The sequence below is a fragment of the Vidua macroura genome, chromosome 13 (assembly GCF_024509145.1).
Source record: "Vidua macroura isolate BioBank_ID:100142 chromosome 13, ASM2450914v1, whole genome shotgun sequence".
Lineage (NCBI taxonomy): Eukaryota > Metazoa > Chordata > Aves > Passeriformes > Viduidae > Vidua > Vidua macroura.
This window is the reverse complement of record NC_071583.1, coordinates 7,462,387-7,486,916: the sequence shown is the minus strand read 5'-3', so window position 1 is coordinate 7,486,916 and position 24,530 is coordinate 7,462,387. Positions and strand designations below refer to the sequence as shown.

At 44.0% G+C, this 24,530-nt stretch overlaps 1 protein-coding gene across 10 annotated transcripts in view; it reads right to left on the bottom strand.

Moving 5' to 3' along the window:
- The window catches only part of CADPS (calcium dependent secretion activator), a 207,045-nt gene that overhangs the window by 81,416 nt on the left and 101,099 nt on the right, over positions 1 to 24,530 (bottom strand). For all 10 annotated transcript variants that reach the window (XM_053989358.1, XM_053989361.1, XM_053989365.1 and 7 more), the window contains exons 10-12: positions 17,053 to 17,161; positions 15,770 to 15,982; positions 4,498 to 4,634 (exon numbers count right to left, since the gene is read on the bottom strand). In XM_053989358.1, coding sequence (XP_053845333.1) covers positions 4,498 to 4,634; positions 15,770 to 15,982; positions 17,053 to 17,161 — 459 coding nt within the window. The remainder of the gene's footprint in view (positions 1 to 4,497; positions 4,635 to 15,769; positions 15,983 to 17,052; positions 17,162 to 24,530) is intronic.

Below are 24,530 nucleotides of genomic sequence, written 5' to 3'. Positions count from 1 at the left end.
ACACATCCAGGAACCTCAGACCATTTCTTTGTATCAGCCTGAGTGGCTGGTGACACAAGGCTTGTGGTGCAATGTCCAGACTCCCAAAGGACGACGCCCTTCCCTGCAAGGGGATGGCTCTGGTGAAGGTCCTGGGACAGCCGAAGTGGAGCGTGCCTCTGCCTTCAGGAGAGAGGCTAATGAGAACAAGAATAATCTCATAGATTGCTTTTCAAAACGCTGCAAAATAGTCAATATTTACATGGAAATTTGGGTGCTAAACAATTGCTAAGACGCAGCTCTGGAATGCATCAAGCTGCAAAATCTTTCATCGTTTAATTGAAAAGTTCCTGCAGCGGGCGGGAGAGTAGTTGAGGCAGAGCACTGCCCCTATAGGCAACTTCTTTGCCACCCCATCTGTTACCCCAAATGCTACATCTTAGAAACAACACTGCTGTGAAAGATTAAAATATATTTTCTACCACTCAGATGACACCAAATCTTTTCTAGATGCCAAAATAGCTGCTTTGAAAAGAGTTGAAGAAATATCAATTAAGAGCTCAAAGACATAGAGAAGGATTTGCTCATCCTTATTGGGCCAACTCCAAAACAGATTGAGAAAAGAATTAAAATAATGAGGGGAAAATGATAGATATAGGGAGTAGCTACAGTGCTGGGATCACTAGAAGTGCACATTTCAAAATGAAGACACAGAACAATGCAGATGGGACAGCCCTCTGGAAGGCTATTTTTTGGGAGGGGTATATTTGCCTTCACCACTTTTGATGGTATTTTTGCCTGCTTTTTGGTTGGTGGTATTATGCTTGATTCTGGAGTTCTTTATGTTGTCTGTTTGTTACATCCTTAGACCATCTCTTGTTTCTCTTCGCATAAGTCTTTGGTGATCAGGCATGGTAAAAATAAGGAAATGCCATGACTGCTCTGCTTTTGGATATAGGGGTAGAAGTGCAGCAGAAATTGTTATATTCACCTAGTACAAAGAAAGAACTCATTTCTCCCTATGGGGTGAAATCTTGGCTCTACTGACAGTGATGGGAAGGCTGGCACTGATTTTACTGGAGTCTGAGGCAAAGGAAGCAGAGGCTGAACCCAGCGATCTGGAGCATGCCACATTGCTCCCCTGAACTGGGGTCTGCGATGTGCTGGTTCTCAGGAGAACAGAAGGGATGATGGTAAACATCCATAATCGCTGCCATGGTGCCATGAGGGGAAGCATGAGCAGAGATCAGAGGTTCAGTGATGAGCCCCAGACCTCATGAGAGCACAGCCAGCAGATCCAGAGCCTCAGGAGGACCAGGAGGTCTGCTCTTGCACGGCAGAGGTAGGAAATAAAACACTTGCTGCTGAATGGGGATCCACTGGAGCAAGTAAATGCTAGTCCCCACAGCCCTAGAAAAACCCCCAAGGCTTGATGAAAAGCAGTATTCAAACAGATCCCAAACATCTTCAGGCAGATCCTGGCTCTTGATGAAGATTACCTGGCCCAACAAGCTGACACCCAGCCAGCCTGGCAAACACAGCTGACAGTGATGACACATGGGGTGTCTGTCCCCAGTGCAGATAGGTGCAGCTCAGTGTGGCCTCACAGTGTCTCCAATGACAGGAGGAAACCTGGAGGGGACAATGGAGGAAGGGCACAGAGCACAAGGAGCTCCACTGACTGTGTTCAACAAGCTGAACTGCTCTGATAAGGAGACATGTCCCAGGCACCAGCAGGGAATGCCAGGGGAGCTTTGAAGCTGGGAAAAGCAAGGCTTGGTCAGGGCTGGTGACACATAGGCCACTTGTCAACAGGCAAATGCAACTTCTGAGAAAACCAGAGGTTTTGAGGGAAATTACACATTTCAGTAGCTGAATTTTCCCTTTTATCATATGAAATCTAAGACAATTTAATCTTGGTGGCCTGTTTCATGGATCTCTTAACCTGATTCCCTCACATCACCTCAGTTAGGCTGGGTACTCTGAAGGCTGTCCCGTGGTATGCGTTGTGCTGTATAATGCAAATTATATGAATGCTGACACATCATGGGCAATACAGCTCCAGCAGAGAGATGGTTGTGTGATCTGGATGCTGGCAGTGGATGGGGAAGTCTTGGGAAGAGTTGGAGGGCAGTTTCAGAAACAACACGCATGTCCAAGTGAAAAGAATGAAGACCCACGCATGTGTGGGGTCCATACTAAGCTGGAACAGCTGAATTGTCTTCTCAAAAGTCCAGGAAATCCTCTGAGTGTGACTTTATTATCAATTTGTGGATGATGCGCAAGACCCCTCTGCAAGCTCTACAGAAAGTGTTCTTCCCCCTCCCCAGCACAGAGCTCTCTGCCAGTAAACATCACTTCTGCCATGGCTGGGATGAGTCAGCCAGGCTGTTTGTTTTCCTAGGGATGCCTGGCTCAGCCCGTGACTGGGCTCACAATAGTGTTGTTTAACCTGGTTCCACAGAAAGGAAACAATGCTGAGTTATCCTCTGTGCCAGGGTAAGTCTTCCCTGGCACCTCCATGCCCATGTTTGAAAACAACAAGAGGTGTGACGAGGCAAAACTCTGTGGGACCTTGCATGGAATGTCCTGTAGGGAGTAAGAATTGCCCAGTGGCACACAGTGCACAGAGCAGGCTTACCACGGGCTCACAGCTCCTCCAGCCAGCTCAGCACAGTGCTATCACCAACATTCCAAAGACACAGCAAGAACAGTGGGAGCTCTTTGCAGGTTTTGAGGGCAGTCTGTTTTTACACCATAATCAGGACAAAAAACATGGCAAAGTAAGTCAAGAAGCACGTGAAACCAAGCATAGGTGAACACAGGCCATTATTCTGGTCCTTACAACACTGCAATGGGTGATTTGAAAGAAGATGGTTAACTGTGATGCTCCACTCTGAAGAGGATGAGTCTTGGTGCTGAGGGGAGCTCCACCGCTCTGGTAGCTTCTAGCAAGGGCCTAAATATCTCCATAACAAGCAGAAGTGCGGCTGGTGGGTTTCTTGAAGAAAAACATTGTTAATCATTTTCAGTGATGGCCTCTCACCTCTCCATGAGTTTAATTCAACGGCCACAGCTTTCTCACCAGGCCCAAGACTGCACAGAGACAAACCAGCAGCAAGCCAACCTCTCAGACATGCATGGATGGGGATGATCTTCCTAGGGTCAGCCATGCGTGGGGAGCAGAAGCTGCATGCCAAAGTCACTGCCTGCCAGAGCAAGGACCTTGATGGAACCAGTGAGGAACCTGCTGCAGGTCTGACAATGCTCCCACCAAGCCTACTTGTACCACTTGGGTATCTGCAGGTAAAGTGCAGCCTTCCCCCACCCCATCCTTACCTCAGGGGATGTCCACAACTGTTCCTCCTATCCTGCCTCTCCTCAGGAAGATGACAACTCATTACTGCTAGCAGCATTTACTGGACCTCAGTCCTTCAGAGGAGATTGGCCCTTGTGTGTGGCACAAGGAGCAGGGCAGTGAGAGGAGCACCATGGTGGAGGGGGACATGGAGGGCAGGATTTGAGACCAATAGCCTCCTTGCCAACTGCTCAGCTGTGTTCCCAGGCTGCTGCTTTTAACAGCAAAGCACTCAGGAGCTCCAGGGACTGCACAGCTGGCAAAAGCTCTTGGCACAGTGTGGTCTTTCTGCTGAAGAAGCCCACCACGATACCCCAGTGTGCCACCCTGTGCAACAGTAGGAGGGCAGCAGGTCAGAATCTGTCCCATGCCATGTTCAGGACATGTCCTGTGTGTCAGGATGTTCTAGAAAGGATTCATCCTGTTGTTTTCTCAAAAACTAAGAGCCTCATCATCCTCCTCACTGAAACTGCTAAAAATTAATTGCTCAGGTTACATTGTTATTGGTTATTTGTTATCTAAGCCCTTATAGTACATAAAAGCCCCCAAGCACTGCACCCCAGCCAAAGGCTACAAGTTGTCCTGGAACATCTCAGTACCACTGTCCTACGGTGGGCAAAGAGCTGCAACTGCTGCTCATGGGAGTACTCAGGATGGGCATGCAACTATGTGAGCATGGACAGACTGCAGCAGCACTGCAGTTATCCACACAGTCCCATCTGTTACCTGCTTGGGACCCCTGCTCATAAAGAGACACAAAGCTGGGCCACAGTTATTCCTGGTGGGACTCTATTGACATGGGAGGTGGTGCCAGACAGTCATCTTTTCCCTGTTCTTTCATCCAGAAGACTCTGGAAGGCAGTGCAGGAGGTTGCAAAGCACTGCTCTCTACTTCACATTCCCACACTGGAGTTTCTCTTTGCAGGAAGGAACATTTTAAACATTGCAAACAGAAATAATAAAAGACAGTGCGACTGGAGAAGAACAGCAGTCAGTTCACTGCAGGCAGCCTCTCAAAAGAAAATACCTCTGGGCCAAATTCAAACCTGGTGTAAACAGAAGTCAATCTTCCAGCAACAGGGGGATTAGCCCCCCAGTCGCACTAGCTTTGACTTTGCTGCTTGATGTTTATATCACTAGAGACCAAAGAATATACTTGCCAGACAAGAATAGGAATCATTAAGTCTGTGGTCCAAAGTGAGGCGCTGAACCATCTCAAAGAGTGAAGCGTGGTCAAAGTTACAGGGATTGGAAGAGATAAATTCATCCATGCCATGCTTTTGAGCTCTATCTGCATCTGTTCATTTATACATATAGAGAAAGACACCATTTAGAGAGATATAAGACATTTTAGTTGACAAATATAACAGAAAAAAAATATACAGTATGAAGCATGAAAGCCAAGTATCTCCTCTTCCCTCCATTGCCATTAAGTTTTCTCTTTGCAGGCTATACAGTACACTTCACCTCCCATTGTCAACTTGCATCAGTTATGGACTATATTATTGTATCTAGGCAAAAGATTTTAGAATTAACATCTTGTCAACTGCTCATTATAGTGCATTTATTCTGTACTTAAAACCAGAACACAAACGTATGAATTCACTCTGCATCTTACAACAGGCTATGAGTTAACAGAATTTTGGCTCACATAAGTAAATTAGCTCCTATTTAGATAGTTGTGGTTAATTGTAATAGATTCTGCCATTCTAATGAAGTTACAGCTTTTTTCCTCTACATTTACTAGGTTTTCTAGGTATCACACCAGTTACGTTGTTCTTTCTCCAAATGCCAATGTTTGTCTTCCCCACGGCAATTTTTTTTTCTAACAGCAACTTTAAATGCTACCTCACTGAAATAAAAAGATGCTCTTTTAAGCATTGCTAAGAAGTTAAATTGATATGTAGTTTGTTGTCACAGAGGCAGTAACCCGACAGTGCGTCGGAGCTGCCAGTCATCCCGACGGAGAGACTGAATTTCCTCTGCCTAGATTACAAGCTGCCATTTTTGGGTGAATTAACAGCCTCAACGTATTCACACTTCTCTGCTTTGGGTGACGTTTATGGGCACTAACTCCTAGGGGCTAATTAATTAATCTCAACATGGTTAACTAAACTACATCGAATTCAGCAGTTGAAATGAAGCCTCCACGCCAGCCTGGGTGCGGCCAGCCAGGACCCCGCTGGGAGCAGGTTTTGTTCTAGCAGCCGCTGGGGAATTAAAGGACACCTTTCACTTGGTTTTGTCTGTGCTCAGCTTCCTACTATATGGGTTCTTGCCAAATCCTCGACAAAGAAAATAGGATTTAAATCCTTCCCCTGTTTATAGCCTCCTAGGGGAACTGGGTGGCCTTGAAACAATGTGGCTGAAAGGACACAAAAATGCAGTTTTCCGCAGCAGGAGTATATGGTAACTGTATTTGTTTTAAAACAAAATCCCGCTTTACCAGAAAAAAACCCCAAAAATCCTTAATTAAAAAGAAAAAAAAGTTTTAAATGAGAGTGAGAATGTTCTCTTATATATGTTTTTCTATTCAATATTTAGCTGTGAAGGATGGCTTGTCTTTCCAAATACCTCATTTGTGTCAGTGCTCTTACATAGTAATGATCACTGGTAGCAATCTTTGCATTTTCTGTATAGTCTGTCGTTATCTATATACAAACTGTATAAATAACATCACTCACTGGAAAGAAATCAGACAAATTGAAACATGCAACATTTCAATTAGCTGCTAGCAATACTTAATTCAGCTGTAGCTGGCAATTTTCCTCACTATAACCCCACTGAATAAACACTGATGTTTTTCCTGCAGAGGATTAATTTTTGAGGGTCTGCTCCCCTGTATGTGCTGGGGTCCTGCTGACCCCTAACCCTGCCTCCCTCCCAGGACCCAAACCCCTCCCTCCCCCTCTGCTGTGCATTCAGCACCAGGACAGACGCAGCTGCCGATGGTGCTGAGTGAGGTGGCAGCACAAGGGCTGGCTCAGGGGATGGGAACAACCTCTCTGGGGAGCACGTCACCTCCATGGCACCTCTGCAGCATCCCTGGGCATGGGATGTGGAGCCCACCCAGCCCTGTGGCCTGCAGCACAGACTGGCTCCTGTCTGTTTTGACAGCTTTCTGCCCCATTGTCTCTGTCCCTTTGGGCCAAGATGGATTTGATTGCATTCACTCTCAAAGAGTTCGGCTGTGCTGTTTTCATTCCATCCCCAGCGCCCAGAAAATGTTTTAACAGCTATTATCAGACTATTTTTAATGGCTTGCTGCTCTGCCCGGCTCCTCGGAGTTGACTGCAAGCTGACAAATTGGCTGGAGGCCTTCATTTGCCAGTTTTGCTCAGAGATTTTATTACTTTTCAATTAGGAGCCCTGATACACTGTCAATCCTCCTGCTCAGCCAACGAGGCTCTGAGAGCCGAGTAAATCAGCTGGAAATTGGAAGAGTCCTCTAGCCCTTTAGCTGGTGAACCTTTTTGAGCATATGTGCTAGAAAGCATGTTTGAAATGAGTATTTTTTATTCCAGATTAATAAGCTTTTTCCCATATTACATTCTCTGAGCAAGGTGGGCACAGAGCAGACCTTCTGCTGGTGGGAACTGACTGAAGCGCCGCTGGCTTCCACAGAGCTGAGGGTCTGGCTGGGCTTTTTACAATCTCCCTGCCCAAGGCAGGGTCACAGACAGTTCCCTGACAAGCGTCAGAACAGACACAGTGATTAAATGTCCTTCACAACTGGCCATAATCAGGGGCAATTTTACTTTTATTAAACACTTTGAAGCCACATCTTCCATTGGGCGCCTGCTCGAAAGCCCATTTGCCCCAAATCTCTCCTCATCAGAACAACCACATGAAGAGAGAGACATCAGACATGGCACTGTGTGAGCTCAAGTGACCAGAAAAGCATTATGCACATGACTTCTGCTCAGTCAGTGATTCAAAATGTGGATTGCTGCCATGGGAAGGAGGATAAGCAGCTGCAGCTCTCCCTGCATAGCCCAGCACCACAGTTCTTGCGTGGCCAAACCATTTTGCACCAGCAGAGATGCAGGGCCACGTGGGTGCACATCACCCACCCAGGGGATACAGCTGTTGTGATGGGAACTGGAGATGTCTGTGGAGAATGGTAATACAAATGTATATTTCTTTTAAACGGAATATCAGCTCTGGGCCAGATGCTTCATTGGGCCAAAATTCTTAAAAATAAGGAGCAGGTTAAAGAAGTCAATCCTATACTAAACTCACCCTCCTTTAATTATTCTAAATAAACATCCCACACACCTTGCAATTTATTTTTGCATTTTGATTTTTCCAATGGGCTCACTTTTAACAATGAAATTCATTAATCAAATTATACCAAAAACATTAAACTTCGTAGGCAACACAAAAAGATCTAAATCGATTATTACTCTGCTTCAGACAAATATCTGCGATTTACAATAATGCCAACATCTGCATATGAAATAAGTTTTATGTATAATCCACCTTCTTTCAAAATGGCCTATACAGCTTGAATGTGATTTTAAAGTACAAAACGAGAATGGCTAATATTCACACCCAAACTGTACAGCCAGTTTTTAAGTACTTTAAATTAATTGTTTCAGTCAAATACAGCTGCTTTTTTGACCCTGCTCTGTTATTCTAGCTAAAAAGGAAGGAGAAACCAAAGAAAGAAAGTTATATGATGCTCCAGTAATTTGCAATCCCTTCCCAAGGTGCCGTGCCAAGCTCACTAGTGTTTCTTTGTTTGGGGCCCCAGCCAAAATGCTGCTGCAGGCCCACAAAAGTTATCTTACATATTTAGACAAGCTGCACACAACTGCAGCTGAAAGGTGTTCGATGGTGGTCTCAGGAGGGAGGCTGCCAGTGGAGGGACATGGCCAGCACAGGCTCCACAAACCTTTCTTCTGCAAAACTGCAGACTCTGGCCTTTTATATAACATTTGGTCCCCTGCATTACTGCCTTTTTTTAATACTGCTGGGTTTATTTTGTCCATTTTTATCCAGTTTGCATTTTGTGCTGACTCCATTAACTGGACCCCTGTCCTACACACCCTCCCTACATGTGTTTGAAATCAGAATCTTAAAAATCTGCCTATGTCAGGAACACAAAGATTTCAACAGTAACAAGAATCATGAAACCCAAAGGACTGTCCCACTGTTTGGTTCTCTGAGGGAGGTATTTCTCTTTATCTATCTGTTATTTAAAAGGAAGAGACAAAACAGTCAGATCTCTCATTCTTTTTTTTTTTTTCCTTAAATATATTTCCCTGCTTTCTGCATTTCTTTTGCTCCAGCAATAATTTTGGCAGATTTTGCTTTGAGAGCAGTGAAGTTAATAGCGGGGGACAAGCTCCATAAAAGAATTCTTGTTATAAAAGGCTTTAGGTAGCCATTTTATTGTAAGAATTTCTTACTCCAGATTTGTTTCTTTTCATTAATGAGTGACTTTGTTTTAGTACCAAAGGCAACTGAAAATCTAGTAAATTTTACAACACATTTCCCTCTTGCAAGAAAATAAAAATCCACCAAACAAACAAAAACCCAAACAACTGTAAATTAAAAGGTGACTTTGTATCTTACTCATCTGGAAAATGTGTGCTTGTCATATCTGCTTGACATTACAAGAATGAAGATGTGGTTTGGACAGTAACAAACAATGACACTAGTCAACCTCATCAGGAGACATGAAATAAAGGAATGACAATGATTGATGGCAGCTATTCATTTACAGATATTTCTAGAAAAGTCTTTGCTGGCCGGGCTGGGTAAAGTGGGAGAACTTTTCCAGCCTGGCCAGCAATGCACCATGGCAGGTGGCTCATGAGTGCCCAGTGCAACCCACTGCCTGCCCTGAGGGGCAGCGGGGTCCCCTCCTGCTCACGGACACATTTGGGCTCTGACTTGTTAAAGAAATACCCAAGGAAGTGCCTGAAAACTCCATTTTGTGGAGCAAGACTTCACTAGCAAATACTGATGTTCTGGAGGGGGAAACACTAAATCCCTGTACCTGGATTAAAATGCCAGGCGGATTGTGAGTGAGCTGCTGGCAGTGCTAGCTGTGACTTGCCACATCCCCTCCTCACTGTGTACTGTGGCATTGCTACCTCTGAGAAGTGATGTGTATGTGCTCAGGGCTCTGCAAACCTCCTCCCCAAACCTCCTCCCTGTGAGGAGCTGTGGCTGCTGCAGGAGCCTCAATTTGCCTCTCAGCTGCAGAGCCAAGAGCTCTTTCTTCTCCCCTTCATATTACTGCATGTTAGAAGAGAATTTTAAATATAATGGGCTGTTTATTCCTGTGGCTTGTGGCTTTTTCCTTGCTGCAAACAAGTTCTTTTCTGCTTCAGTTAGAATTTGAATAAATTGTTATGAATGCTCCTGTAAATCACCAGACACACCAGGCATTGAATTTCAATCTAAATTGTCTAAGGATTGGTAGTCAGATGAATGAGAATTTGTAGTATACACTTACATAATTCCTTGTGTGGCAAGTTAAGAACACAGTTTTAGAACAGCTATTTATAATATAAAACATTGTTTCACAGCATCTTTATAACTATTTAAAAATATTTTGAATTGGATGGCTGCAGAAACCTGTGAATTTGTATTTCATAAGTTAGAGTTCCAGGCTTCTTAAAGCATGTAGAAGAGATTTACAGGCGAGTTTTAAATTCATGCAGGTTATGTGAGACTGATTTAACATTTTAATTCTGCATTCCTGCAATGAAGCATCTGCAAGTTGACAATACAGAAGACACAGCAGCGTTCTCATGATATCTTTAACTATCTAAAAAAGTAAAGCAATTAAAGCACAAAACTAATAATCTAATAAGATAGCGATGCATTGTAGTGCAAATACATGTAATGTTGCCAAACCCAGGTTCATTCATTCATTTATTCATTCATTCATTCAATCTTTCTTTCTTTCTTTCAAAGTGGCAAAAATCTGTATTTCATTGAAATTAAACTTTTGTGGGTTTGTTTTCTTTTCTTTTTTTTTTTTTTTTTTTTTTTTTTTTGCAGTAAAGTCTGATAAGAATTCTCTTTGGAAATCCAACCATTTAGAAAACAAAATAAAGAAAGAAAAAAGAAAGTGTCTGCTGAGAAGGAATTCTGCCTGCTACCCAGGGGTATATTTGTACACATACGCACATACTCACACATAGGAAAAAAGAAGAAAAAACAAATAAAAGGAGGAGGAAGAAAAAAAAGGAGTCTTGTTGATGGCCAAGAGGGATGACACCGCCTGTTCCTTCTCATAATTGCATTCAGATACTCCAGATACATATTTGCCAGCTCTCATGACCCACTGATGCTATTCCCTCCTAAGGAAAGCAGGCACTCACCAGATATTACAGAAGATTTTAACACCAATAAAGGATTTGTGCTGGGTGTGTTTAGGACTGAACAAACTAAGGAGAAGCTCTCTTACAGCACAGGCCTGGGCTTTTATCTTTTGCAAAGTAGGTATACCAGTGGGAAAAAGTAAAATAGCAACTCCCCTGGCTTATTCTTTGACTAGCACGGCTTTGATTGGTGACTGAGACCCATGCTAAAACAATAATTTATGATAATTTGGGGGAAATGAAAAATGCATTTAAATGGGAGCAGGCCAGCATCTCCAAACGCAGCGTGACCCAGAGAGCTCCCACTTGCTGCTGAAATCATTCCCTGCCGAGTTAACGGGAGAGGAACTAATCAAACCTCGATGATTCAGGGCTCTTTTCACAGGGCATGTGTGGAGGGGTTTCTGGGGGCCTCCTCTGGAGTCCTGCACCTTCTCTGGGTCTCTTGGGGTCTCCTGCCCTACCTTTCTATGCTTTGAAGTGTCCATGGTTAGCCCTGCACTCTGGTGCGCTGCACCAAGCTAATCATCGGCACGGAGAGAAAGGATATTGTCAGAGTGCAAAATGATCTGTTTTCAGGCAGGAAGCAGTCAACTAGATGTAATTTCCATGAAACAAAAGAAGGTATTATTTACAGTTTTATTGTGATGTTAATTACTATTTACATCTTGGAATGAAAAATAGAAATGTTAATGATTGGCTTTACTAAGAGGATCACTTGATGCCAATGTGAAAGCCAGGGAGAGAAGGCAATTATGCAAACATCACATGCATCCCAATTTCAGTATGGAAACTTACATTTCAAATCTCAATTCAGGAAAATAACATGGAAAGTTTGTACTACAAAATCTAAACATGAGAAAGATTTAAGAGAAAAAAAAAGCACATTGCATATGTCAGATAATCTAGTCTGATTATCTGAGCTGTGCTAGCTACAGGGAAGCACTTACCCTTGAGTCCAGCTAGAAGTTAGCAGGGTAAGAAGGAACAAACCAGAATAACATAAAGACTAGCAACAAGGCTCAGGAAAGCAGACAGGAGCCCTAACCTAGCAGCTAAATATTTGGGTTCAAGCAAAGAATGAAAAAGAAACTTAAAGAAAATCAAACCAACCAAAAAGAAAACCACTTATAGCTGAAAATTTCTCAAGCAGCTCAATAAACCTTGCTACTTATTATGGGGGAACAAATAATCACAAATTCTCAAAACAACCAACTCATTGTATATGGTGTGATTAACAGTTATTAAATATAAACAGACATTAAAAACGAAATATAACCACAAATGATACGTAAAACAAGTACAGACCAATCTTTCATGTTAAAAAAAAGGGCTTCAAGAAAAAAAAAAGAGAATGTTGAGCACGTTTGGGAATTTTTTTTGATACATCACTAACACAGAACAAAGATTGGTGCTTTCAGACAAGTGACCACTTTTATGAAGCTTAAATATTGCCAAAAGGTGTAATATGTATTGGCAGCATTATTGACTATAATACTGTGAATGATTTCAACAGTAAACAAGAACAGTTTGGGGTTTTTTCTTTTGTAATGCGAACACTGGAGAAAAGCACAGCTTTGTGTAAATGGAGTTTTTCTTTGAAATTGTAGCAAAACAAAAAAAGCAAAACTTTTCACTCTGACAGGTATTGTTCACCCACGTAAAAGGAATTTTAAGTCATACAAAAATTAATGAATAGCAGGATCTATTTTTTCAGTACTTAAATTGCAAATAAAATAAACTCCACCCTGGTTTGGAGCTGTCTGTTTACTTCTAAGTCAAGTGCTGCCATTGAACTGTGGATGAGAATTTGAGTGCTGCTCAAACTTTATATTCACTGATTCAAAAGAGGCGGGAGCCAAATGGAATTTACTATTTCTCCCAAGTTTCCCAAACAGCAAGATATGTGCTTCCCAAGTTTCTGTGCAACAGACAGCTCCATGCCAGGCATGGAGGGCTGGATTTTCTGTGCGTGTGCATGCATGCGCATGAGCCGTCTCGGACTGCTACGACATGGAAGCTGTAACAACAGTTACTTGTCAAATGGCTTAACATTTACTTCTTTGCACATCCTCATTCACCATAGCCTCTAATAAGCACAAAGAAAATAAAAATATGACAGGTATAGAGATAAACGTACAAGAATAAAATGTCTCATAGAAGTCCTTACCTTTCCGCAGGCAAAAAAACAAAACAAACAAACAAACAAACAAACAAACAAAAACCCAAAAAAACCCCAACCAACAAAAAACCCAAACCCCAAACCAAAACACCCAAGCCAAATACAAAACCAGTAACAAACCTTGACCCTTTTAAAAATGCAATACTTGGGATGTTTGGATTTCAAGACTGAAGGAGCTGAGATATGTATTTGTGCATTTAGGACTCCCCATATGAGGCATGCATGACTCACTGTTGCTTTGGATCATTTAACTACTGTGCCCTGTGACTTTTGCAATGAGCACTGTCATGTATAGATGTTGAAATATGAAAAATGAACAGCCTTTCCTGTTGAGATGAAGGTGTATTATGGCATGTTGCCCTCCACCTCTTGTAGGATGTGCACAAAGACCTGTCAGAGGGATCTAGACCCAAAGGGGGAGGAGGAAGGAAAACCAAGGACAAAACACACTAGCCCAGAAGATGCTCAAGTAGTAAGCCATCACACTGATGGACTGATGAGCCAACTAGTTTCTCTCTCCCAGGCTTTGGCACAACACATCCAAGAGGGTTTCCCAGTTCTTGCAGCAAAAAGGGGAGACTGACACTGTGCAACTTACAGAAAAATACATTGTAGATGGAAAGAGGGTGGTGGTGTTATAAAAAGCAAAATGATCCAGATTTGGAGCTGGTATTGGCATGAGAACAAGTGAGAGAAACTGAGGTCAGATCCTGACTCCCTCGAACACCCTGAAGGGCCCAGGGGGTGAAATCTTGGCTGTTTTCACCAGAAGCAAGGATGAGGGAGCCCTGCCTCCTGGCAAGTGAGCGAGATGCAAAAACAAGGTCAAGCCTGTGGCATGTCTAAAGCTCTGAGCACAGTGAGGCTGAGAGTCTGGAGGACCACAAGCAGCACAAGGCTCTGATGGACATGCTGGGCTGTGTAGATGCAGAGTTGACTCCTGGGCCCAGTCACTGACTTCCCTGATCTGTGGCAAGGATTAGGACAAGCCAGATGCCCCTTCTCCACCCCAGGTACCCTAAGCAGAGAGGTTCAGCTCTCCCACAAACACAGTGCTTGGCTGTGCAAGGAAATCATACACCCAAGTGTCCACAGCCCTGGGCAATCCCTTTTCCTCCTCACATCCTGGCAGATTTTGCTACAGCTGCTATGAAGTATCTTGGAAAGCAACACTTCACCTGACCCTTCATATTGGTCTGGTGAAGTGAAAATTCTGTAAATATCAGGAATTTACTCAGCAGAAAAATTCTCCAATCTTGACGTCTGCAGGGATGAGAGAAGAGTGGAGGGAAAGGTGTTTCCTCAGCTTGATGTTCTCTGCTCTCATCCTACTCTGCAGAGATCATGCTGGGATGAACAGGAGTGCATCCCAGTACACCAACCTCACAACTAAGAACAGCCTTCAGCATCACTTGTTAGGAGAGGAATCCCTCTGTTGCTCCCCCTTGCTATGCTTTGAAGGCTTTTAGCATGTGAAAAAGCAGCAGTAGAAGGACCTGTGCCTGCTATTTCCAAGAACTCTCTGATTACACATTCTGGGCAGAGGGACATAAATCCCTGGGAATGCTCTCAGGTCGGCACAACTCAGCCAGGCCTAGAGGCTTATCACAGCCAGTAAATGTCCCACTTGCAAGTGGCCAATTCCCACCTCCTATTTTGGCTTTCTGAGAGGTGTCCTGCCTTCCCAACCCTAGTTCTTTACACCTTGCACTCCCAAAGTCTGACAATGGAGTGGCAAGGAAGAGGATGAGGATCACTGAAATGAAAACACTGACTCTAGGTTACCACACTGCATCACACTACATTTCACTTGCAGCAGCAGCAACGCAAGGCAGAAGGGAGGCCAAAACACAGAGGCATGTGGAAGACAAAAAAAAAAAAAAAAAGCAGCAAGCAGAGGTTTTCTGCTGTAGCACTGGTCATACAGCTGTATGTCTTGTACTGTTACTTTCTATAAATACTGACATGAAGAAGTCAAACAAATATAAAAGATGGTCAAATGCTATTGATAAGGAAAGCTCAGATTTTCTGAGTTCCTTACAACAATATACTCCATAACTGCTTTACAGAGACTATTTTAAAAAGTTGAAATCTATTTTAATCAGAAGAATTCTTTAATATTTACCACTTTTCCTTATTTTACTTATATTTAGTGATAATAATTCTTAACTTTTGCTGAAACTAGCAAGAATTGCTGTATGTTACATAATAAAGGGGCTGCAGATGATTGAGACCTTCAAGAAAAATGAGCAAAGAGGCATTTGTGTGGTTTATAATCAAATTACATTCGCAAGAGAAAAGAAATTGCTCTAAATTTCAGATGAAGCAAAGTGTGTATAACTGCATAGGACATGCAGCATAGCTACAGCTTAAAAGATGATTGCTTTAAATTCACATCTAACTGGCCTGCAAAGCAACCTGTTAAAAATACCATATGTTTTCCTACAGTTGAATATTCAACAGGAGACCTCTTTTTGTGTGTGCATTTCATACTTGCAAGATTTGCACCTGTAGTTTTGAGCACATGATGCATTTGACAGACAGCTAATGGTGCTAATGAATTGCTCTGATCTGGGTGTGCAATTTATTGTGTGGGGGTAAAACACGTGTCTGTGGAAGGCAAGGTGGGTCTCAGGCTCTCAGATCCCAGTCTCTCTCCTCCATCAAGTATTGCACTTTAAAATACCCACTGACAAGTTCCCCAAGGAATTTTGTTTCTTGGGTTTGGTTCTGTCAAACACACAGATTAACTGCTTCTGGATCTATTGATGTAAAAAGAAGCTTTGTGATAATGAAAAAAACATTTTGTTTTGAAATCAGAAACATGTGTGGGAATACTGATTTACATCAGTGCAGAAAATCTTTCCATCAAAGGCTTTGGCTGTCTAGGAGAACTTATTTACTTACAAAATTGAGAGATTGGAGCGTCTATCTGGGGTACATTTCCTCCTTTAGCATTTAGCTTTTGCACTTGGGTAGGTGGCACGGGTTTGTGAGACTGCCCAGTGGCTCGGTACATGGCTTGGACCCACAGGATACGGTCCTGCTCATCGTCACTTGCAAAAATCACCGTGTCTCCTTCCTTCACAGCGTTGAAGAATGTTCTGCCACCATCCAAACCTGGCAGGAAATGAAGTGACAATGCAGTTTCATAGACTTTGAGGCCAGACAGGAGATCTCCCCTGGTTTCCCACCCCAACACTGCTCGGGTGTCTCTTCACTCAATTCCACACTGCTCAGACCCCTCCCCTACATCAAACTCACCTGCAACACAGCCCACAGGTCCCCAGGCAACCCAATTACTAAAACATGCCCCAACACCCTTGGATTAATTGCTTCTCTCACCTACAGCTCCATCTGTGCAAGTCCCATGTGGGCACCACTGGAGCCCAATTAAAAATGGGCTTTGAGTGGGAGGTTCCCCATTATACTGAAAGCATCAGTGCTCACACTCCAGAAAAAGGTCCTTGGGTGATATCCTTATTTGTATCTTTGCCCTGATTTGGCACCCATCCTCCCATCTCCCTGATATGAGAATTAAGGGAATAAAGGGAATAAAGGGCTTGACAACAACCTACTGTATCTTTTCTCATCTCCTCTGGGGATACCTTTACCCAGGGCATGGTGAGGATCACCATGCTCACCATGCTGTTCCACTGAAATAAAAGAAAAATGGTACTCGTCCACTTGAATAAGTGTCTCAACCACCAACAGGTACCTCCAGGTACCAGGGGCTTTCTGTCCCTGCCTCTTCCATGCACTGACATCCATCCTAGCGAGAATGGGGCAGGCAAAAATGCTTCCACAATAAAGACAAGCATAACTGCTAGCTATGCTTGTTATGCTTTATACTAGCTATGCTTTTATTTAGGGAATATAATCTGAAGGCACAGGTTAGAATCGTTATTCAATTTGAGCATTCAGATCACAATAAAATTCCATTGGGATTTAAGTGTCTAATTCACTTAGGCTCCCCAGAAGAGATGAGTCTTTCCCTCCCTCTGGTGCAACTCCTAGCTCAGTCCCTTAGATCTATTTATAGTAAAGTCATGCATAGCTAATGATAAACACAAACATATTTAGAATAATGCTGATCACAGTTCAGCTGTGAGGAGGAGAGGGAGAGGAACAGAGAGGAGTCCCTTTGGGAGCGGTGAGCACGGCACCCGCGGGAGCTGCCAGCCCCCTACCTGGCTGCGGGTCGGTGTAGTCCACAGTGTATCCGTCGAGCTGCAGCAGCTCTTGAGGTTCTGCTTTTTTCTCCCGGTAGCTGCACATAGCAAATGTATATTGACTAACCTGAGGAAAATCACAAACCTAAGATGGCACCGGGTGACCACCACAAGGCAATCCAAAGTGCTTACAGCGTGTTTGCAGGGATGGGGGATGGTGGGGTAATTTGGATGCTCATTGCCCATTAGAGACAGAATAAACTTCTTACCAGGCTTTTGCAAAGCCCTCTCTTAGCACACCCTCTTGCAGCACCTAATTCTCCGCATCAGTACATACAGCGGTTTAATTTCCTCCAAAAGAGGAAGCTCCACGGCTTAAAACCCTCTATCATTCATCCCCAGACAAGTGCAAGAGTGACACCCTGTCACAAACAATGTGAGCTAAATTGCTAGGTGCCAGTCATATTAAAGCAATCTTAAGATGCCACTGATCTCGGCAGTTGTTGTCATCAGTGCTGTAAATGGCAGCTCTCACTCCTCTGAGGTACCATCTGCATGACACGATACATTCAATGTCAAGCTCTTGACGGAAGCCGACTCAGCTGCGGGGGCTCTGCCAGGCTCCCGAATCGCCTTTAGGAGCCCATCAGGCCGCATCAAGACCCCGCGCGTACTCGGCGTGCCGCGATCTGGATGGTCGGCAAGGAGCTCATCCAGCCAGGAGAGGAGAGGATTCTCCATGCCCCAGGCGAGGAACTCACAGGGAAATTTACTGTCAAATGATTTCAAATGACTTTGTTAAGGTTGTGTCACATCCTGGACGCCTGACGTAATTTTATTCATCTGGACATTTTTTTGACCTCTGGAGGAAACTTTAAAACTCTGGTGGGTGGCAATGAATTGTGCTTGTCATTTTTTGGAAGTTGGGAGAGATCCTGAAAGATGGGAGCATGGATGGGCTGAGAGGTTTTGCCTTCAAACTCCAGCCAAACTGCTCGGCTACAAAGACGCATGCAGCACTTATTTTAGTGGTATCTCTCACTAATACAATGTAATTTATTGATGTCGGGGGACCTGTCGATTGGCACAGCATCTCCCAGACACCACTCGGTTTACTGCTGCCCTCTATGGGCTTCTGCTCGCTGCCAGCCTGCTCCAGCAGCCCTGCCTGCACTGAGCCTTCCTCCAGGAACAGCTCCAAAAGCCACCTAAGAATAAACTCTATCATTAACACATTTGTGGGAGTAAGACTAAAAGCGATGCTTTAAGCATCTTGCATCCTCCTTAAAACTACCAGCACTGACGAAAGATTGACAAGTAGCAGACCAATAGCAGGAGCACACCAGTGCATATTCCCTGTTCTGAACTTTGCATGCCTACCATCGTATGGGCAACACAAAAATTAAAAAGATTAACACGAAGGAATCTAAAAATAACCCAGTGCCCCTCAGCACAACATTCAGACTCCTGTGGCGTTCATTCAGTCCTACTTGCAGTATGTTGCTGCCATCTCCTGGAGAAACTCCGGAATGTGCTTTATTTATGGCAAAATCCTAGAGCTCTCGTCTGAGCGGTAAGGATTTGATTTCTCTGCGTTAGACAGCCTGAACTTCAGGGACTGCATGATAAATGCAATTCCTGAAATGAGTCAGCGCTAACCTATGCTGACATTTATTGAAAACCTTAATATCACTAATGCTTTTTTGCTTTTCCTGTATGGTCTATAGCAACAGGTAATTGATTCAATAGTTCAGCTGTTGTTCTCTGACCCTGAACATGGGGTTTGAATTTCAAGGTCTTCTTCATATACAAGTAATTCCACTCCTCTTTGGACCCAGAAAATATTCTTCTGCCCTATCAATAAGACAATCATAGCAACACAGTGGCAACATAGGGGAAAAAGCATTTCAGAGCTTGAGATTTCTCATGTTAAAGGTTATAAACAACAGGTGTAGACAGTAGGCTCTGGTGGAGCCATCCTGGGACAGAGGCAAAGCAAACTGATCTCTCCTGTTAGAATGCACAGGATTTCCTTGAAAGAACATTGCTATTGGAAGAGACCTTCAAGAGAAACCTGCAGGTGGGTCTATAACAGGCAGTGAGCCAGGGGTCATCCAGGTTCACGTCCTACTTCTCTACTCCCACCGCTCAGAAGCCCAAGCTCAGGAATGCTACAAAGCTTGCTGGCAGTAGCAAGCCAAGGATCAGACTGGAGAGAGGAAAAAGCTAATGATGGCCTCTGGAAGTGGTGCCAACTGTGCCATGCAGAGTGCCTGCACCTAAACAACTCAAGCTACTAACTTCAAGGACTGGCAGACCAGCCTGTGTGCCCTATCCTGCTGCCTAGGGCATTTACTGCTTGGGGTCAGAGAGAAGTTGGTGCCATGGCTTCCAGTGCAATGTGGCTCCTTCCATTTACAAGCAGTGGGAAAGCCAAGCCCAAGAAAATAAGATTCTAGAAAGCTCAGTATGTCACAGTTGTGCTTTGCTGAAGAAGAGCACTGTAGGGTCAAGAGAAGATTGCACTTGCCTTTCGTCACTCCTCCAAAATATTGTGTTTTACAGAGCCTGCTTTCTGTAAAGCTCAGAAGTGGCCAGACAAGTGAAACAGTTAATAGCAGAAATTAATCTTACAGCCTGCTGAGTTCACTCTGAACCATAGCTGAGTATGAGAGCGAGCGAGCAGATGGGATGGGCAAGATGAATGGTTTGAGTAATTGGAAAAAACACAGATACAGAGAGGAAACTGAAGGAAGACAGAGGAGAAATCTCTGCCCAGTGAGGGACAAACTCTCAAAGCAGCTGGGATTTCATCCAGGGACTCGATGACAGCCAGGAAAGGAGCATCTAAGGAAGCTGAACTGAGAGAAAGTAAAAGAAGGGAACTAATTCAAGGCACCCCTGGCTGGTTCATTACTAAAAGGGGAAAACACTTTGAGAAATAATTTGAGACAAAAGAACATAAGGGAAAAAAAAAGGTGGGGGAAATGACAAAGAAATTCAGGAAAGGGGAAGCAGACAGCAGGAGACAAATGCCAAAGTTCACTATTCCCAGGCTGCTAAATTAAATCTGACTTACTTGGCACTTGACCATATTCTGTCACCAGCTATATAATCCAACTGATTAATAAATACAGCAGATATGCATTAACCAGTCCTGACTTTGTCCTGGTTTCTCCACCAGAGACTCCTGCTCTAGCGAGCACTGCTTTCCCCAGGATCCTGCTTAAACCTGTTAATTGTCATGCCTCACACTCTGAGCTCAGTCATTTGCTCCCCCTTTTTTACTGTTGACACAACACCACCCTACTTGGGTTAAATTCTTTAATGGACCTTTTCTAAATTAACAGCATGCATTTTGTCCCAAGGGAGAGAAACCGTGCGAAGATACTGCCAGCTGTAATACAGCTTTCCACTTTGATGGGAGACTCTTGTCCTCTGGTTGCAGCTGTACGTTGCCTCCCTAGACCTTTCTTGACACAAATGAGCAGAGGAAATGATCTAGCTTTAAGAAAAAAAAGTGAAAACGGCAGTTTTCACATCTCAGCATATCCATAAAGCTCTAAAAAATGGCACAAAACAGTTGTCCCAGCTTCTGTCTTCAAGCAGATGTGTGTGCTCTCCTGGGCAGGGCTGTGTGGTGGGAATTCGTCCTGTGTGAGTAGGATATGCAAGACCTACTGCAGCCAGGCAGAACTAGCTGTGGCATCAGTTTAACCAGCAGTTTCCAGATATTTTGTATGTATCACCACACTCCAGATTTTACAAGAATCATCATCTATGCCTAGTTCTTTAGCAAGGGTCTAAGAGAAAACATTATTTAATATGATTATGGGGACCAGCTATGGGTCATTCACCTCGGCTTGAAGACCACAGTCTAGGACTGCTGGTGTACCACACTGCAATTCTGCTGAATTTTTTTCAATTTCGGGGTGATATTCAGAGTTACTGAACTCTTACTTCATTTCATTTTATCCCAAGCCAGCTGAGTTTTGCTAAAAGCAAGGACTGTCACTGTTAGTCTAAATTATACTGAGTTTAGGGAGGCTGTCACTAGAACAATAGATCCAGGCGTAGACACTGCAACTGGTTTTAATCTGCAGAGAGTTGATCTGGTTCCAACAACATTCTGCAAACACCATCAGACACAATCAGCTGAAAACTGCTTCAAGCTACTCAGCAGACATGTCATCCAGGTACCATGGAGTGTTACTTCCCATATGCTGCCAGAGCACTGAAATGGGGTTATGATAAGAGATGAACAGATTCAGTCTGAAATCTCAGTGTAATTAATTCACTTGCCCTTAAAAATCATTATAAGAAATTTCCTATTGCAAAGCCAGCAAACCCACCAGAACCAACCGTGGTGTTATTGCCAGTACAGCACATTAGACCTTGCAAAGAATTAATACAAGCTCTGTCAGCTATCAAAAATCCCAGCTTTTGCATGAGGGTCTAATTGGCAAAGTGGCAGAAATTTGTGTGCTGTGCTCAAGCAGCTGATACAGCAGCTTAGGAAACACAACATCTGCAATGGATGTACATTTTCTTTCCTAACCAGTCACAGAGAACTTTGCCCTAAATAGCTTAATTGCTTTTGCTTACCACTGCCACTGGCATTACCGCTGCCTTTACGAAGCATTTTCCTCGCTTGTGATGCTGCGGACCATTTCCATCCAAGCTCAGGGCCATATTCTGCCATCATTTTCACACTGCATATCTCAGGATTTAAAATTAGGCAAGTAACGAGTCTCTGCCATGTAATTTACATCTAATCAGTATTCTGCTCTTCTGCTGCTCATCTCAAAGGGTGTCTATGAGAAGGGTGGGCAGTGTACAGAGAGGACTGCGATTCATTCGGAAGGGAAAACTAACCCCTCTTAATGCACGGATCAGTGCTGGAAGAGCACATACCCTTGCTCTGCCAGCCATGCCATGCCATAACCCTTCCCCGAGGGGCTGAGCCAAGTCCACCCAGCAAGGCAGGTGCTGGAGAGTTGAGGCTCAGGTCTAGAAATGACACAAAGGAACTGCTCGCACCCACTACACCCAAACAAATCACTTCACTCCTGTATAACCCTTGCAGTTACACAGACACAGAAGGTGCGAGGGATTATTCCACCCAAATTACAAGGAAGTTATTGCTCCTTTCCCCTTCTCTCCACGGCTTACACAAGCCAAGTAGCAGTGGAAGCGCTCCCAGCAGAGCTGCTTTTTCTCCATACGTGCGCAAAGCCTCCGTTTTTGGCGGCAAGGCTTCGCTGACACAAAAGAGACAAACTGCCATCAACACCTTCCTCCTTGGTGCCACCCATGCAGTTTGGCACTTTTGTGCCTTGTTTAAATAGTTATGAAGAGTTTGAGTATTTATTACCACGAATTTCTTAACCACTGGTACCAAAAGACAGAGTGGTGCCACCCAATGGCACTGAAGGAATCAAGGCTGTGTCCATCTGAAATGGGGAAAGAGGGAGAGAGCACAAGACCATGAGGGGGAGGTTATTCTGCAAGCAACAGGAGAGGAGACAGAGCTGCAATAGAAGATGCTACAGGTAAGGGACAGAGACAAGGGATCAGAAAGGAAATGCTTAGTTACTCCTCCAAAGAGCCTTGCCCTCCTGGCAGTCTCAGGGACTGACCAGACCACTATATGTCAAATGGACTTTATGCTTTGGGCTCTCTCTCTCTCTCAACTCTGGCACACGCAGAAGCCTGGTGTGGATGAAGCTCCTGAAAATGGGGCTGCTCCTTGTCCACTCTCTGTAACAAGAGCCAGCTCACCTTCCCGCAGGGGTTATTTTCTGCCTGTGGTTTAGCAGAGTTCAGAGCATCCTGGACATCAGCACCTTTACTGCCAATCCCTGTTCGTATCAGCACCCATCCTTTGCATTGCATGAAAAGCAAATGACAAACATACGGACAGCAAAGTATTTTTATTCCATCTTTATTGCCTGCTGACATGTTCAATATGCTCAAACTACATCTGAGGGACTGCATAGAGAGTGTTTCTTGTTTATATTTGATGTACGGCAGAACACTTTACATTGCACCAAATGTTGAGCAAACGGTAACATAACAGAGAAGCTGCAGTGGCAGCTGGAATTTCTGAGGTGGGCTACAGAGACTCTCTGGGGGCAAAAGTCTGCTCATCTTATTCAAATGAATTGCTTTTCTGGCCAAATTCTGCTCCGATATGCCAACTGACGAATACAGACCTAGTAACATGAGAAAACATGGAATAACTCTGAGTGCTTCAATTCCACAGCAAGCTGAAGAATATATAGCAGCTAAAAACCAGAGAAGCAACTGCAGCCACACTGAATGGCCAGAAGGCTCTGAGAGACAAGGGAATACATGTCCAAGCCTGCAAACCCTTGCACAGAAGAGTATCAATAGCATCATTTATGTGAGAAATGAGCTTGGGAAAAACGATTCTCTGCTTTGGAGCATCCCTGTTCACAGGGAAAAAAGAACTGAGAACTTAGTCTGATAGGACTGAATTGTCTCGCAGGGAAAAGCAATACCAGTTGCACTACTAGTGATCATGGACTGCCATAGCACTTCTAACTTCATTTCAGAACACAATAAAGGAAATATACAGAGAAAAGCAATCCTTCAATCTCTGCCAGAGAACAGGGTCAGTATATCATGTTCCCAAAAGAGAAAGGCAGATAGAGACATGCCCTGTGGCTGCTCTACACTACCTCCCCCCTCTCTGTGGCCATTTTGACCCCATGTGGAGTACAAAATGAACACTTAAACTGTCTCTGCTGATCATACTTGGTTATGGGACTAGGTACTCAAATGGGTCTCTCCAAATAGCCTCCTACTTACATGAGTCCCACACATCCTAAATCTCCTTTACTTCCCAAGGATGGATTTCCTTATCTGCCCCATAGTTTCATGCTATGGAAGCCAGCCATGATGGCTAAAAGGGGATTGAATACAATTAAGCTTCCTACTGAGACAGCTGAATTTGGAGCAATAATTAACACAAAACAAAGGAGCCAGCTTACACCAGGTGATTTAGGAGCAGGGAAATCCAGTGTCTGAGGTGGAAGAGGGACTGCTTGGACTCCTGTCCTTACCACCACAGGACAGCACACCAACAAGCATGCTCCAAATGTGGAGTCTGGTGCACCTGGTTTACACCATCTCTGCTCTCACACTTTATCCCTCTACAGCAGACCTGCCATCTGCTTCAGCAGCAGCAGGGTTTTACCCTCTAATCTGATCAGTTTGGATCTCTGGTGTCACAAGATCTCAGTTGGATCCCATCTTATTCCATCAGAGCATCTCCATGTTGCTTTCATAGAAAACCCTGAACAAAGGTTTTATTCCTCACATTTGGAGACAACACACCATGAGAGTCCACTGAGGAGGGAGAGAGAGAGATGGACCCAAGAGGGCTCTGTGACTTTCTCAGATTGGTGTGAAGATGGATCCCTCACACTGGGGCCACACACTTCTGTGGCCAATGCAGTGGTTTCACCTGC